The sequence below is a fragment of the Hemicordylus capensis genome, chromosome 5, assembly GCF_027244095.1.
Source record: "Hemicordylus capensis ecotype Gifberg chromosome 5, rHemCap1.1.pri, whole genome shotgun sequence".
NCBI lineage: Eukaryota > Metazoa > Chordata > Lepidosauria > Squamata > Cordylidae > Hemicordylus > Hemicordylus capensis.
This window is the reverse complement of record NC_069661.1, coordinates 186,875,422-186,891,197: the sequence shown is the minus strand read 5'-3', so window position 1 is coordinate 186,891,197 and position 15,776 is coordinate 186,875,422. Positions and strand designations below refer to the sequence as shown.

At 40.5% G+C, this 15,776-nt stretch overlaps 1 protein-coding gene across 1 annotated transcript; it reads left to right on the top strand.

Annotated features, from left to right (window-relative positions):
- Nucleotides 1-206: 206 nt before the first annotated feature.
- On the top strand, nt 207-14,619 carry TMBIM4 (transmembrane BAX inhibitor motif containing 4). Its single transcript, XM_053255450.1, has 7 exons — nt 207-511; nt 4,148-4,256; nt 6,564-6,669; nt 7,808-7,841; nt 8,902-9,019; nt 10,029-10,074; nt 13,437-14,619. Exons 1-7 carry the CDS (start codon nt 412-414, stop codon nt 13,641-13,643), a joined length of 720 nt encoding a protein of 239 aa, XP_053111425.1. The 5' UTR covers nt 207-411; the 3' UTR covers nt 13,644-14,619.
- The last annotated feature ends 1,157 nt before the right edge of the window (nt 14,620-15,776 follow it).

The window sequence follows — 15,776 nt, the reverse complement described above, 5'->3', positions numbered from 1 at the left end:
ACGCAACATCTGGAAATTTCCCTGTTTCATCGCAATTCATGATGTGCAGCTCAAGTGCTGGGCTTCATGAATAGCTCCAAATAACGCGAGCCTCAAAGCAGCTGCCATGAGATCGTTGAGGCTTAAATTACTGCAGCTGCACCGTCCCACCTCCTCCCTTTGCTCGCCAGCTGCCTCTGTAGGCCAACGATTGGCTGGCAGTGACGCCATTGCGGAAGTTCCCGCATAGCCACCGCCGCCGCAGGAAAAGTCGAAGCTTCATCTGGAAACGAAGCCGAACGAGAGCCGAGAGGCGCAATCGATGCTCTCTGAGATCGATTTGCGCGCGCTTACCCGGAAGCGGCGGAACTCTCGGAAAGCGATCGTCGCTACGGAGCGAAGGCTGTCGCTACGGAGCTGGAGACAGCTGCGATGATGGCTGCGGAGAGTCCGTGCTATCCGATGACATCAATCGAGGATGATTTCAATTATGGCAGCAATGTGGCCTCAGCCAGCGTCCACATCCGCATGGGTAAAGAGCCCTGCTCCACGGCGGCCTTGTCTAGGCCTCGGTCTTTCCCCCCACCTGCCCTACTTTATTTCCCTTCCTTACCAGTACGACCAGCTCTGCCCCGGTCCTGTTTGGCTCCAAGTCCCTGCTGCCCCTTCTTTCGCGACCCCTGCCCCCAAACCTCCCCTGTTTCTATCTGCGGTTTTTAAAAGTCTAACAGTTGCTCCTTTAACTGCAGGCAGGGTTCCCTAGTGGCTTCTGATGCCATCACTCTCTCTGATCAAAGTGACATTCTGGGAAGGGGGGAGTATGATAGTGCCACCTACTCATAGTGGACAACGGAGAAATCTAGGGCTGCTGTCGTTGGAGGGGGCTTGGCGGCAGCAGCACAGACCCTCCCCCGAAGCAGAAGCTGAGACAGAAATGAATGCTTTTTCAAAGTCAAGTTGGGTGGGGGCGGATCTGAGCTCCATAAATTAATTAATTAACCCCTGCTAACTTGGCAAAGAGGTGCCTTTTAACGTGGTGATTCTCTTTATTTAGCAGGGGGAGAGTAACTGGCCCTATTCAGCCCCAGCACAGTACCTCCAGTGACTGTTGCTGGTGTCAATATTATGTTTCTTTTTAGATTGTGAGCCCTTTGGGGACAGAGATCCATCTTATTTATTTATTATTTCTCTGTGTAAACTGCCCTGAGCCATTTTTGGAAGGGTGGTATAGAAATCAAATAAATATTAATTAATTAAATCAGCCCTGTGAATGCTTTCTATGCCAAGACAAGATAAATCAACTGCCCAGTATTATTGTTTTTGTACTGCAGCTACCGTAGGTGGGAGGTATGTTTGAGATCTTATGCCAAAGCCAGTATTGTGTGGAGTGAAACTTAGGCTAAAACAGACTGGCATCTTGTATTATTTCCACAGTTCAGATGGGGCTGAGAGACTAACAGAAGCTCATATTAACTTTCAAATAAAGACTTTTAGAACTGTGTCACCTGTTCCTAGTGATATATGCTGCAGATTCAGGTGTCTGCTGCAATATTACAGCAGTACATGCATGCTATTAAGATACAGACAGATTTGAACAATTACATAATATATATACAGAAATTTCAAGTTAACTGATTTTGCTGTGTATTCATGTGTCTGAATCACCTAAAATAATAATAAAGTTCAACCGCTTTGGGAACTTTTGTTGGGAAGTGTTATATAAATATCCGTCATATCCATATGTTGAAAGCAGATAGTATAATAACTCAAAACAGTTACTTAGGTTTCAACAAAAATACTTAAATTGTCATCACCACTGTCGTCTAAAAAACACACACCAGCAAACCTTCCAAAAGCTAAGATTCAGTTTGCATAAAGACAGGTTGTACTCAGTATAGGAAGATGCTGAAAGGCATCATCTCATACTACAGGGGAGATGGCAGTGGTAAACCCCTCCTGTATTCTACCAAAGAATAGATAGCACACTTTACCTTTACTTTTATCACCATTGTACTTTTACCACAAGCAGAAAAGAAGAAACCAGGGAATGTGTTGTACTCTAGTCTTTATGGTATTCAGCCCTGTCATGAATGATATAGTTTCCCTGGGCTTATTTAAAGTACAATCTCTTCCCCACCCTCCCTCATCTTTTCCTCCCTCATGCTTTTAATTTCAGTCATTTTGCTTCTGTGTGTGTGTTTCAGTACTTCAGAATTGTTGAAGGTGAGGGCAGGATGAATATTCTCCTAGGCTACCTTGCCTGCCTCCATTGGTTGGATCATATAATTTTCTACTGTTCCAAAATGGTGATTAAAATGCCATAAAACAGTCATGTGTTTTTGCTTTTAAATGGCTTCATCCTCGCTTTTTGGTTTCTTACACAGTCACTTCTTGAATTTCTATTGTAGTAACATTTTTCCACAACCTGTTATGATAGTGAAAAAGTGATATGTTAATTTCTGCCTGTTACGCAAGTGTTAAGGAGCTCTGCCAGAAAAAGGATGGCAGCCTTAAAGGTTGAGGGTAGGTTGGTAGGTAGTACTAGTGGTGCTCTATTTCTTGTTAGCCTGAATTCTAAAAAGCTATCTTTACTCTCTCTTTTTGTCTCCTTGCTTTGAGCCTCTACAAACTGGGATTTCTTCCCATGAAATACAGTTCTGTTTTCTCTGCCTATCTTCCTATGTACTATAGAAGAAACTGACAGCTGTCGTTTCCTCTTTTGTGCAGTTTTCACAATAATTATCTCTGATTTAGAATGTTCCGATACTTAATTCATGGTTGTCATCAAGATAAATCTTGAAGGTGTTCCTCTTCATGAATGCAAAACCCTTGCATCTATTCCCAGCCCAAACCACAAGGATTTGTTATCTTACAATAACTACAACAAAAATGCCTACCTCGTGTACCTTTACAGGTAGCTTGGAACAGACAAATTAAGTAGTGGAAACATTTCCTGGCATGGAGAGAAAGGAGTGATAAAAGCCTTATCTGCTTAATTGTTGTGTTTCCAGGTGCTGTCAAAGGCACTGGAATAGAGCCAGTAAAAATGTTGGCAAGCCTGCATGGAGCTGTTATGCTGGCAAAGGGAAACTTGAACCAACAGAAGATGCCAGGCTTCTTGAAGTGATGTTATTTATTCTGGGATCAGTCATTAGTGTGAAATACCTGCTGTGGGCATATAAATGGATGGAAGTTGTTGGGAAAGTTAACTCAGGAGAGGGCTAGAGTAGCTCATTTATCAGCTGTTCAAACTGACTGAAGATCAGGGACATATATTTCTGGCCATCCATCCCACCTGTGAGCACTATCCTGTTTGTTCAGAGAAATTGTGATTTGGCTACTCATAACCTTCTTGATGGTGCAGAGGTTTCTTATGTATAACTGGGGTGGGGGACACTGAACAAGCATTTTACTGTAATTTTCAGCAGAAACTCATGAGGCATATGTGTTTAAAAATTAATTTTTGCTGCTTATGGTGCTTACGTATGGCTTTCTCCCCCTTCTCCCCAGAACCCACATTCATAGTAATATCCAGGCTTACTATAAGAAACTATACATAAGGATTGGACTCCCTGTACTGATATCACTCTACGCTCATGATGTTCCGTTTAGCTGTGGCATTTATGGCGATGTGGCGTTTCTGCTTCCTTAAAAAATAATTCAGCCTTTTTTCTTTAGTGCAGCATTTATCCCAATGTGGCATTTATGCCGAAAATTAGAGTACTAACTTATGGCCTATCCTTCAAAGTACTTGTTTTTATTTTAATGGATATTATTACATCCCTTTTCTTTTGAATCCCTGCTGGTATGTTTCCCAGAATATGGGAAACACCTATATTAGGCATCAGCAATATAGGAAGGTGCTGAAAGGTGTCATCTCACTGTGTGGGTGGAGGCAATGATAAACCCTTCCTATATTCTACCAAGGAGAACCACATGGCTCTGTGGTCTCCAGGAGTCGACACTGACTCGACAGCACAACTTTACTTTACTTTTCTCTGTGTTTGACATGTTTTCTTTCACACTTGTTTCTACACTCCAATTAAAATATGTTTTGTGCGTTGTTCCTTTTTTCTGAACACTTGATTCTGCAATTAAATCTTAAGAGGAAAGTTACTGCTCCAACTAAATTTAAGTCAAAATGCTGTTTGTTTTTGTTATGTTCCAGCTTTTCTACGCAAAGTCTACAGCATACTTTCAGTTCAAATTCTCTTGACCACAGTGACTTCGGCAGCTTTTCTGTACTCCAGCACAATTCGGACATTTGTACATGAAAGGTAGAGTCCTCCTATGAGCCTGATTGCACTATACTTTTTCTTCTACTTTTAATGTAAACTAAATATGGGCAGAACGTCTTCTAATGTAATGTTAGAAGGTATTATCTTGTTTATTTGCTATTTATTTATCTGTGTAAACTGCTTTGAGAACTTTTGTTGAAATGAGGTATATAAATATTTGTAGTTGTCATTAGACTACAATTTTCTGTTGTAATCCAGAGAATTACTTAGTACATTTAGTTTGTATCTTTGCTTGGGAGTATGCTTCTCCTTTGCATATTCAAGGAATGGAAGTCATGATAAAGATTCTGTGTTTTGACACCACTCAGAAATTAGGGTTGCCACCTTTTTTTCCTTTTCACTGCTCATCTTTTGTTAACAGCAGCCTGACCCAGCCCTTAAGTAGCTGAAGCTTTTCATAGCATGGGGATAAAGGGATGGGGAAAATCTCACTTACTTAATTTGTGTGTTTGGGGATACTGTTAAAGACACAGAAGCAGGGAAACTTTAAAAAAAAAAAGTGGCAGTTCTACAAAAGAGTGTACCTGTTCTTATTTTATAATGTGTTTCATTAAACAGTGTTCTAAAGTGTTCAAAGCATGTTATGTACATTATCTTAGTAATCATTAAAACGACCTTGTAAGGAAAGCCAGCATTATGTAACGGGAGGGGGGCTGAGGCCCCAGCATATATTCTCCTAAAATATATATTCTCATAAAATATCCAGGATGAGTGAACATGCATTAAAGGGAGATCTCTGTTCATTTGCCTGAATGTCTGCATGGAATCAGTGTGTGTACAACTGCACACATGCTCTTGCCTTGCTTTTCCAAGGTCCCCAGTTGTGTGGGCAGAGTCCTACACAAGTACAGTTAAATGTGTATTACAGAACAGGGAGTCGGGCTGCTGCTGTGATCCTGCTCCCCCTCTCTGTGTGTTCATTCCTCTGAATATATCATCGGAATAGTGCTTACAGTAGCTTGTCTAAGGCCATCTTGTGAGCTTTTGGCTGAGCGAGTCTATGGGTGAGGCCTGACTTAGGAGTTTCCTGCCACACAGCTCATGCTTTTTAGCCACTACGTTATTCCAGCTCTAATACATCTGCTACAATAGAGTGCAGAGCTGCGCTGATGGGTGGGGCAGCTGATTCCACAGGCTTGCTACTGGCTGAGAAAAGCTTCTCTCCTTGTACAGCTCAGTCTGTTTTGACAGCTCTTCCTGAGGGAGAGAAGTGAGGAAATGCTTTCCCCGGGCTAGATTTCAGTCTTCTTTCCTGGCCTCTCATCAGCAGGAACAGCACTGCCTGAGAGCTGCCACAGAGTTAGGCGAGGCTGGGCCATTGGTTTAGGGACTCCTCGGCACCTAACAGCAACCTAGGTGGTAACGCTCTGCCACAGGAGTGAATAGCATCCGTAGCAGACAGTAAACTACTGCTTTCAGAGGTTTTATTTTATTGATTGATTGATTTACATTTCTCCAAGGAGATAATGATACCCCACTCTGTTCATTTTATCCTCACAACTCTGTGAAGTAGATTAGTCTGAGCAATAGCAACTGGCCCAAGATCATTTTAAGAAGCTTTAAGAAAACTTCATAACTGAGTGGAAATTTGAACCCTGGCTCTTGGCTCCTAGTCAGCACTCTGGTGTTGGTTTTTGTTTTGTGTTTGTTAACTGGGAAGATCTACCATTGGAGTTATCAGTGGCAAGCTCATGGGAAAGGGGTTTGATTTTGATTTTTCATAAACGTAGAGCAACTGTTTACTTTCCCCCATTCATTTCTGTAGTGTCTGTGTGTGTGGCTGGGGGAGTGCTTCACTTAGTGATCCTGTAGGGTTGGGTGCAAAAACCTGTTCCCAAACCCATGTACTGATGAACCTCATGTCAGGGGCAAAAGCAAGTTTTGTTCCCACCTCCAAGAGTGTCCTGGATTACAACCCATTTACTTATTCTGTCAATGGCTCCCATCAAGTTCTGTAGGGAACTTGATGGGGAAAGGACATCCTATTGAGTTGATCCCTGAATGAAGTCCATGCACTTTCTTCTATAGAATTCATCCAGAAGTCAATCACAATTATGAACATGCCTATTTACTTTATTTAAGAATTGAGAATGTAGTGTATTTGAAATACCCTGTATTGGTAACTTGTAAGAATTAGATTTTTAAAAATCTATATGATCAGTATTGAAGTCTCTTTCCCTCTTCATTTTTAGACAAGTTAAATAATTTTAAATATTTAAAACAAGATACAATAGGCAGAGTAAATGCATCTCTAATATTGGCTATGTTCTGTGTTCGATCTTCCAGCCCCGCATTAATTCTGGTATCCTTGCTTGGCTCTTTGGTTGTGATTGTGGCATTAACTCTATATAGACATCAGCATCCAGTTAACTTATATCTTCTCTTTGGATTTGTAAGTACTTTAACAACATACATTTTTTGATTCTTAATCCTTTGCATACATTTTTAAAATAGTTACAGATAATCAAGTAGTGTGAATTTACTTCATCGTAAAAAAATTTCTGCCCAGAATAATATTAGCGTTAAAAGGGTTTTTTAAAATGCTGGTATCCCTTTGCTAATGTTACTTTAAGAAAATGAAAAGTATTATAATTAATATTTGTACAAGCTAAAATGATGTATCTATTGAAAATAATATCCACACCATTCCCCAATTTTCTTCTAGTCCTCTTCAGACATGAAAAGTAGCATGAATGTACTTATTTTAAGAATGAAAATAATTTTGCTTCCAGACAAACCCAAACAATGTTCAGGGTTTAGAACTGAGAAGCAGCTTCTGGCCATATCACTGAGCATCTCAGTATGTGTAAAGGCCATTGATATGGACTTGCTTAATAAACGTGTTGCCTGCTTCTTTGATTTTTCAGACACTTTTCATCCAGCGTTTTTTGCCACATGCAGCCCAAGTTGGCTTGGGTGGTGCTTCCTTGCACTTACTCCCCTCTGTATCAGATCGGGACAGGAAATCACTACACAGATGCTGGAAGGGGAATCACATGAGGCAGCTCACCAGTATTACACCAGAAACCATCCATCTGTAACATGCCACCTGGGTAGCATCTAGGCAGAAGAACAAAGACGTGATGGGATCCTAGTTTCCCTAGTTAAAATATATATAATGAAGAAAATGTCTCAACTAACATATATGGGACCCTTTGGGAAGCATATATGTGTCTCATATATGCTAGCTGCTCCATTGTGGCTAGAAGTGGGGTCTTTCCAGGCTCTGTGATGTCAGGAACAGTTCTGCCTGTGCAAAGTTCTATGAGTGCATCAGAGCCCTTTGGGCTATGTAGTGGTTAGAGTGCCAGATGACCTGGAGAGACTCTTGTTCAAATCCTTGGTCAGCCATGAAGCTCATTGGGTGATTTGGAGCCAGTCACTTAATCTAACTCACTTCATAGGAATATTATAAGGATAAAAACAAACCATGTACACTGTTTTGTGTTCCTTCGAGGAAGAGCAAGATAGAAATACTGTATATAATTTTGGCTCCAGATTATACTGCTCTTTCTTTTTTTCCCTCGCAGACCCTTCTGGAAGCCCTGACTGTTGCAATAACAGGTAAGTATTTGTCCTTTTCATCTAGCCTCTTGAGAAGGGAAAGGAAGATGCATAATTGTAGTCACCAGCTGAGTCATAATTGCCAGCACAGCAGTCCATGTGTGCACTTCCCTGTGGTGCACATATCTTTTAATATGGCAAGCAACCACAAGGTAAAGGCAAGGCAGGGCTAGTCTTGACTTTACACAGGCCTTTGGCAGTACTCAAAAGGAGTAAGACTTATTGCTGCACACGTCCAGAGCCCAGTATGACTGCAAATGCAAGTCCCTACCCTACTCCTGAGCCTGGGAGAAGGTACAGACATGATGGCCTTCAGGGGTGCTCCCGAGCAGTGAGATGTCTTGCTGCTTCCGAAGCCCAGTGTGATGTCAAGAAATGACATTTTGCCCTTCATCCAAGCTGGGGGAAGGACAAGGATAATGGCAAGCCATAATTCTAGGCTGGCTACTAATGACTCCTGTGGCAGCTCTGTTGGTTTGGAGGCTGCATGCCACTCCCAATCCTTGACTCTCTAATGTGAGGCCACTATATAGGTATTTCTGGCTGTTTTCTAAAGGCTCTAGCATGGGGAAGGGGTCATAGTCTTGAGCTTCACTTAGAAGACAAGACAAGGGGGCAGACAGCAGAAGTAATAGATGATTTAACTTATCCCATATTAAACTTCCTCCTACTAAAATTATCAAGATAGTTTTTTAATGATGTAATCAGCAAAGGTGAACTGGTGCTGCCTAGTTCATCTCCCTCCTCCCATCACAAACTACTATTCAGTAGGACAATATGAACCTAAAAATGTGTGCATCTGCACATTACCCCTCCATTACAATCTGCAGAAGTATATACAGTCAGTGGTACTGGAATTAGAAGTGAGATTAGTTAGGTGTTTTATTGCCCAGGACTTGTCTGATATTGGTCTCAGCATTCAGGCAGACCAAATATCACTGAGAACACAACAGTTTTAAATATGCCAAATGTTAGCTTGATGTCCACATTAAGTTAAGCCAACATAATAATAATATGGTTTTAAGTGACTCTTACCTGTTTTGTTTTGGTTTTAATATAGTGACTTTCTATGAAGTATCTGTTGTCCTACAAGCCTTTATTCTGACTTCAGCTGTGTTTCTAGCTCTCACTATATACACCTTGCAGTCCAAAAGGGATTTCAGCAAAGTTGGAGCAGGGTAGGTTGCTTTTACAATTTCCGTTTTAAAAGACTCATAGGAAATGCACTGATTATTTCTTTATCTCTGATCTATAAGAAGTAAACTTGGTACTGGTTTGGACAAAACCTCCCCAGCCCACATGATTAAGAGGGGTGTGGTGAGTGCATGCCTATCATGACATTTTTATGATGTTCCAGTGGCCTTCTGGCACATTCCTTTATTACGCTGGGTTTTTTAACTAGTATGTGGAGTACATGTAGAGCTGTCATTTACATGAACAGCCCCCCCAAGGGATGAACTAGATGGGCATTGGATGTTGTGGAAGATTTCACAATGGGTACGCACTTGGCATATCCCTCTGTTAATAGTGTGGGCTGGTATCATCCAAAACAGGCCCCAAAGATCCGTGTTTTTTGCTTTATTTCACACTAATAATATACAGTGATCATTCTATCAAAAACTAACATGTGAAAACATGGTGTACCTGCATCAGAGGGTATAGGCAACTATACCAGAATTCATACCAGAACAAGAAATTCTGGTAAGAACTAATCTGCCTCCTTTCCTTTCAATATAATCTTAATTGATAATTACCACCTTCACAAGTTAGCCCTTCTGCCTCAAACATTCACACATCTGCCCTCTTGACTTGGAATGGATGACCTAATCAAAGACTGGGTTATTGAGGTGTCCATATATGTCCCTACAAGTCTACTAAATTTGGTTCAAATTGGTCCAGGTATTGCAAAGTTGATGGGGAGGGACACACACATACACGGGAGAGAACGAACTGGGTGATTTCATAAGCTTACTTTCCTAAGGAAAGTGTGCTAAAAAGCAGGGAGGATGCATTAAGATGTATGATTTGCCATAACTAAAATAGTTATAGCAGTTAATTGTAATTATGTCAGAGTGTGAATGTGCATGTTTATATATAGATGGACAAAAAATGCAACCTTTTAATGTAAGGTAAAGGAGTGTAAGCATTTTAAAAAAAATAAGTTAATATACTAATTTGTGTTCACAGGCTGTTTACATGCTTATGGATTCTTCTCCTGTCAGGCTTTTTAAGGGTAAGGGATTATGCTCTTGACTATTACTGAAAATGGTACTGGTAAGGTCTGCATGCCAAGTTAACCTAGTTTTAGATGTTTAAAATGGTTGTTGTAATAATTAAAGTTACTTTTAAAATTGTTGTGATTATTGAATTACATATTTTTACTGTATATTTGTGACCTTTGATATTTGTAGTTTGTAGTTTGATTATTGTTAGCAAGTCCTAGATGGGTGAAAACAATTTGGGTCACTGTCTTAAGAAATACTGTTTATTTTAAGAATTTGTTATTAATGAAAATTGTGGTGAAATTGAGGGTAGCTTAATAATAAGAAGAAGAAGAAGAAGAAGATGCACTTCAAATGGTCAATAACACGAAACTATTCAACACCAATGAAAGAAAGCAGGCCTACAAGAAAGAACAAGTCAAGAACCGAGCAGAAAAATGGAAAAATAAGCCCCTGCATGGTCAATATTTGCACAACATAAGTGGAAAATCAGACATCATCAAGACCTGGCAATGGCTTAAGAATGGCAACTTGAAGAAAGAAACAGAGGGTTTAATACTGGCTGCGCAAGAACAGGCACTAAGAACAAATGCAATAAGAGCAAAAGTAGAAAAGTCAACAACAAACAGCAAGTGCCGCCTTTGTAAAGAAGCAGATGAAACAGTGGACCACCTAATCAGCTGTTGTAAAAAGATTGCACAGACTGACTACAAACAAAGGCATGACAAGGTAGCAGGGATGATACACTGGAACATCTGCAAAAAATACAAGCTACCTGTAGCCAGAAATTGGTGGGACCATACAATTGGTAGAAAATGAAGATGTAAAAATATTATGGGACTTCCGACTACAAACAAACATCTGCCACACAATACACCAGATATAACTGTAGTCGAGAAGAAAGAAAAACAAGTGAAAATAATCGGTATATAAGGCGGTATATAAATTCAACAATAAATAAATTCAACAATAAAAACTTCCAGTCCCAGTTAATAATCTTGCAGCCCTATTTTGTACAAGCTGCAGTTTCCGGACCGTTTTCAAAGGCAGCCCCACGTAAAACTCATTGCAGTGGTCCTGTGGCCAAGCTATCTCTGTCCAGATAAGGTCACAGTTAGCGCATCAGCTGAAGCTGATGAAAGGTGCTCCGAGTCACAGAGGCTGCTTGTGGCTCTAGTGATGGTGCTGGATCGATGAGCACCCACAGACTGCAAACCTAGTCCTTCAGGGAGAGTGCAACCTCATCTAGAACAGGCTGAACATCATTCACCCGTGCAGAGGAACCATCAACCAACAGTACTTCAGACTTGTCTGGATTGAGTCTCAGCTTATTCACCCTCACCCAATCCATTACAGCATCCAAGCACCGAGTGAGGACAGTCACTGCTTCACCTTCATCTGATGAAAAAGAGAGATACAATTGAGTGTCATATGTATATTAATGACACCTCTAGCCAAATCTCCAGATGACTTCTCCCAGCGGCTTCATGTAGATGTTAAACAGCATAGGGGAAAGAATAGAACCTTGCAGAACCCCTTAGTATAACTGCCAAGGGGCTGAGCAGCAGTAATCCCTCAACACCACCTTTTGGGAACAGGCCTCAAGGTAGGAATGGAACCATCTCCAAGCAGTGCCTCCCATACCCAACCCGGCCAAACTACCCAAAAGGATACCATGATCCAAAAGGATACTCCCTCAATGAGGCATTTAGAACCTGTTGAACCCAGCTAAAAATTCCCTCCTTAAAAGATTTAATAAGCCATGAAGGGCAAGGGTCAAGCATGCACATAGTCGGCCAGCCAGTCAGTTTTGGGTTGTCTCCTCACCTGCTTTTGTGCAAACGGAAGGCACTTCTGTTCACAGAACGGGGTTGATTTTCTTCAGTTCCTTGTCTCTCAGCAGCCCTCCTGTGCTACATCTTATCCTGCTCCAGATAGTCCCTTGACTCTGGGTTTTCAGGGGGCATGGGAAGGGGGTGGGCAGGGAAATTCTCATGCAGGAACTTCTTTCCACTTATCTTGTGGTAAGGGTACAACCTCTAGGGTTTTAAAATAGAATAGAATGTGTGTATGTATCTTTAATAATTTAAATGGATGGATGGTACTAAAATTGCTGGGCTTGTTCAAACAAGCTTCTGTTGGGCCTTGTGGACCCAAATAGCCACTTAGTGTACCCAAAATGGAGTGGAAAGAGGGACCAAAATGTGTCAGATTGCTTAGCAAGAACTTGTTTCACTAATCATAGTAAGAAGATACTCTTCTTAAGGCAAGGAGCCAAACTTACTACCCAATTCATTCTTAACTGGCTGTGGCTGCTACTGAATTATGATAGCTGAAATACTTCAATGTGAGCAACAGTTCTTAATGTTGTTTCTCCTAATGTTTGGCCAAAATCTACCCTCCTTAAAGTTAATCCCATTAGAGTTAGTCTTGCCCTCTGAAGGCAGCAGAAAACAAGTTTTGCCCTCTTGTCACAGCACTTCAGGTATTTGAAGAGTACTACCCTATCTACTCCTCTTTCCTCCAGGCTGAAAATACCTTGTTCCTTCATAAACAAGTGCAGTGCCCAGACCTGGACTGAACTGAGCAATTGTGAGCTCTTTCTACCAAGGACTGCTGATGCACAAACTCTGTTCATTTCTGTGGTGCTCCTAAGCAAGTGTATTTGTAATGGATAAAGCTTGAGTGTCAACAGTATTTGTTGGTTTTCTGCCGGTATCTGATAGTTGGCTCTTGAAGCCACAACTTGAATATGCATGAATAAAAACACTATTTAAAATGAAGTAGGAAAAGCTAGTGATGTAATAATTTTACCAAATGTCATGCTGTGTTAATGCAATTCAAGAGACTTTTGACAAATTTTCATCTTGACGAAAGTAAAAATGACTTTATTATCTATAAATAGCCAAATAAAGTACTGATTTGACTACGAAATCCTAGGTTGCTGAATATAGAATGGGACTTGTTCTGAGATAAGTCTAAGTAAGATTTTAAGAGTGTCTATGGGCCCTTTATTAACTAGAAACTACTTAATAAAATGTAAATCAACATTAGAGACTGAGTTGTGAGAACCAAATGTGTTCAGAAGTGAATTCAGTCTTGTCCTATAACAGCAGTTTTGATATAGTGACAGTTGTGTAGGATGTGATGCAACCTTACACTGTCAGTATAGGAAAAGCAATTAAAATCTCAGAAATGACCTATATATAGTATAATCTAGAAAATAGTCTTGCATGCATACACAGCTTCTCTACAAGCATGCAAGATGTATTGTGTTTTTAATCATAGTTTCATTATTATGAATTCTGATTCTGATGTGCTTTTATGAAAAAAATGGACTAAATCCCTTTTGTGTGTGTGCAATTTGTTGCAGCTCTTCTTCTATAGTGAAGTAGTAGAGGTGGTACTTGCTGCTGCAGGAGCGCTCCTGTTCTGTGGATTTATCATCTATGATACTCATCTACTAATGCACAAGCTCTCCCCTGAAGAATATATTTTGGCTGCAATCAACCTCTATTTGGACATCATCAATCTGTTTCTGCATTTGCTGCGTTTGCTAGAAGCATTTAATAAAAAGTAATTGAGAGTTGTCATCAAACTTGTAATATTATTTGGACATGGCATCTAAAGAGTTAAATTAAGACCTAGAAATCTGTATTGAGCTTTGAGATTGAAGCTTGTTTTTACAATATGTGGTTATTCAGTGTTTTCTGTATAAAGGGTTTTTAGAGAGCTGATACTTATGATTCTATTCTGAGATCAGTTAATTACATATTGCAGTCATCTTGGCTGTTTGGTAAAGATTTCATTCCCTCAGTTTGCATATTATTATTGATTTGAAAGACTTGCTCATCAACCTCCATTTGTGCCAATAAGCACTATTAAAATTCTATTTTATTTCTGCAATAATTGCCACAGATGTGTCCTTTGAGATTCAGAATTGTCATTGGCTGGATAGCATAAAATTAAGACTCCTTAATGTGGCTGTTGCACACTGAAGCCTTAACTGAGATAGAACTCTGTTATTCATGGTCACTTTTGAAAGCTTCCGTTACTAGCATTTTGATGGAAGGAATTATCCCAAAACTCTGCTTCCTCTATCTAAAGGGTCTGAATATACTTCCAGTTAATTACAATCAAAAATCTGTATTCGCAAATATATTGCCATATTTTGGAAGAAATAACTTTCATGCAGTATATTTGCTTTTCTTTGGGTTCCTTTTGTCCTAGGCAACAGTTTGCAAGGGCCTGTATCGAGCTACTTTGTTCCAGGATAGTGACACCTTAAAGAGTGCAAAACATACACCATATTGTCATGCTTCTGATCCTTTTGGGGTGCTGGAAGAGCTTGAACTACCATTGAACCCCCTCTCAAAGCTTCTTCATTAGTGGATAAGGGGTAAAAAAAATTCTGTACATAGTGTGTTTATTGATGGTGTTTGTATTGGTCTTGTACTGGGAAGTGCTGGCAGAACAGGAGAGACACTTACATTCCATTTGCTCTTCTATTAGAATCTTATTAAGAACTTATGAAAATAAATTTTATGAAATGTTAATTATGCAGGTCATTTGCCTCTATTTCCTTTTTGTCTGGTGTTACAGTATTGTAAACTAATAGTTTATCATGAAGCAAACACTTGGAAGCAGAAAAAATAATGTTGTATCTGATAATTAACATAACCCTACTGCTTCATCCCACAAAGGTAACTAGGTCCCATTTTGAAGTCCTTCTAGACTTGCCAGTGCTTAACTTTTACAATGAGGTTTGTTGGGGCTGAGGATTGCCTGCAAGTCACATGATATTCACTATTTTTCAAAGGGGGGCTACTTTGGCAAAAAAACAACACACAACCCAAACTCAAACGTGAGAGGCATTTCCCATTGTGCTGGCAATAGCAATAGCACTTACATTTATATACCGCTCTATAGCCAGAGCTCTCTAAGCGGTTTACAATGATTTTAGCATATTGCCCCCAACATTCTGGGTACTCATTTTACCAACCTCGGAAGGATGGAAGGCTGAGTCAACCTTGAGCCCCTGGTCAGGATTGAACTTGTAACCTTCTGGTTACAGGGCGGCAGTTTTACCACTGCGCCACCAGGGCCTATGCACAATACTGCACTTTTTTCAGTGCTGGGAAGGCCCATAGAGAGATGAAGCCCTCTCTTAAGAACTCTGTGGGGAAAGCCCTGGAAAGAGCTGCACTTCCCAGCACTCTGTGTACACCTTCCAAGACGGTGCAGGGACTCAAAGGAGCCTCCCTCCCCCCATCACTGGGTTAAGTGAAACACTACATGGTTGGATCAGTCACCTCCACATGGTGTTGGGATTGTGCACATTATTCAACTTTGGCTGAAGCTTCACTCAGGCCCAATAAACAATTAGGGGCTGCATTTAGGGTTGATGGGGGGCCTTACTGCGAAGAACACCGCACTACAATGTGTGAAAAAAGAGAGACAAAATCCAGAGATACTCTTCTAGCATAAGAACAAACAGAATCATGAAAAGATTCTACAGGACTCTTGTTTTTAATAGGTGCACAACATATAAAATGGTGAGGAGGGTAGATTATTGCCTCCCTTGTGTTTCAGGTTATGTGGCAATTTAGGAGTACTTCTATTTCTTTCAGCTTACTGGTTCTGCACACTGACTGGAGGGCTGAGTTTGCCCACCCATAGCTATGTAGTAGGTCTTTAGGTCCAAGACAAAAAA

Coding starts and splice junctions, on each gene's coding strand:
- TMBIM4 (XM_053255450.1), top strand. CDS start 412: ATGATGGCTGCGGAGAGTCCGTGCTATCCGATGACATCAATCGAGGAT. Junction 512..4,147: donor CAGCGTCCACATCCGCATGG/GTAAAGAGCCCT, acceptor GTTATGTTCCAG/CTTTTCTACGCAAAGTCTAC. Junction 4,257..6,563: donor CGGACATTTGTACATGAAAG/GTAGAGTCCTCC, acceptor TCGATCTTCCAG/CCCCGCATTAATTCTGGTAT.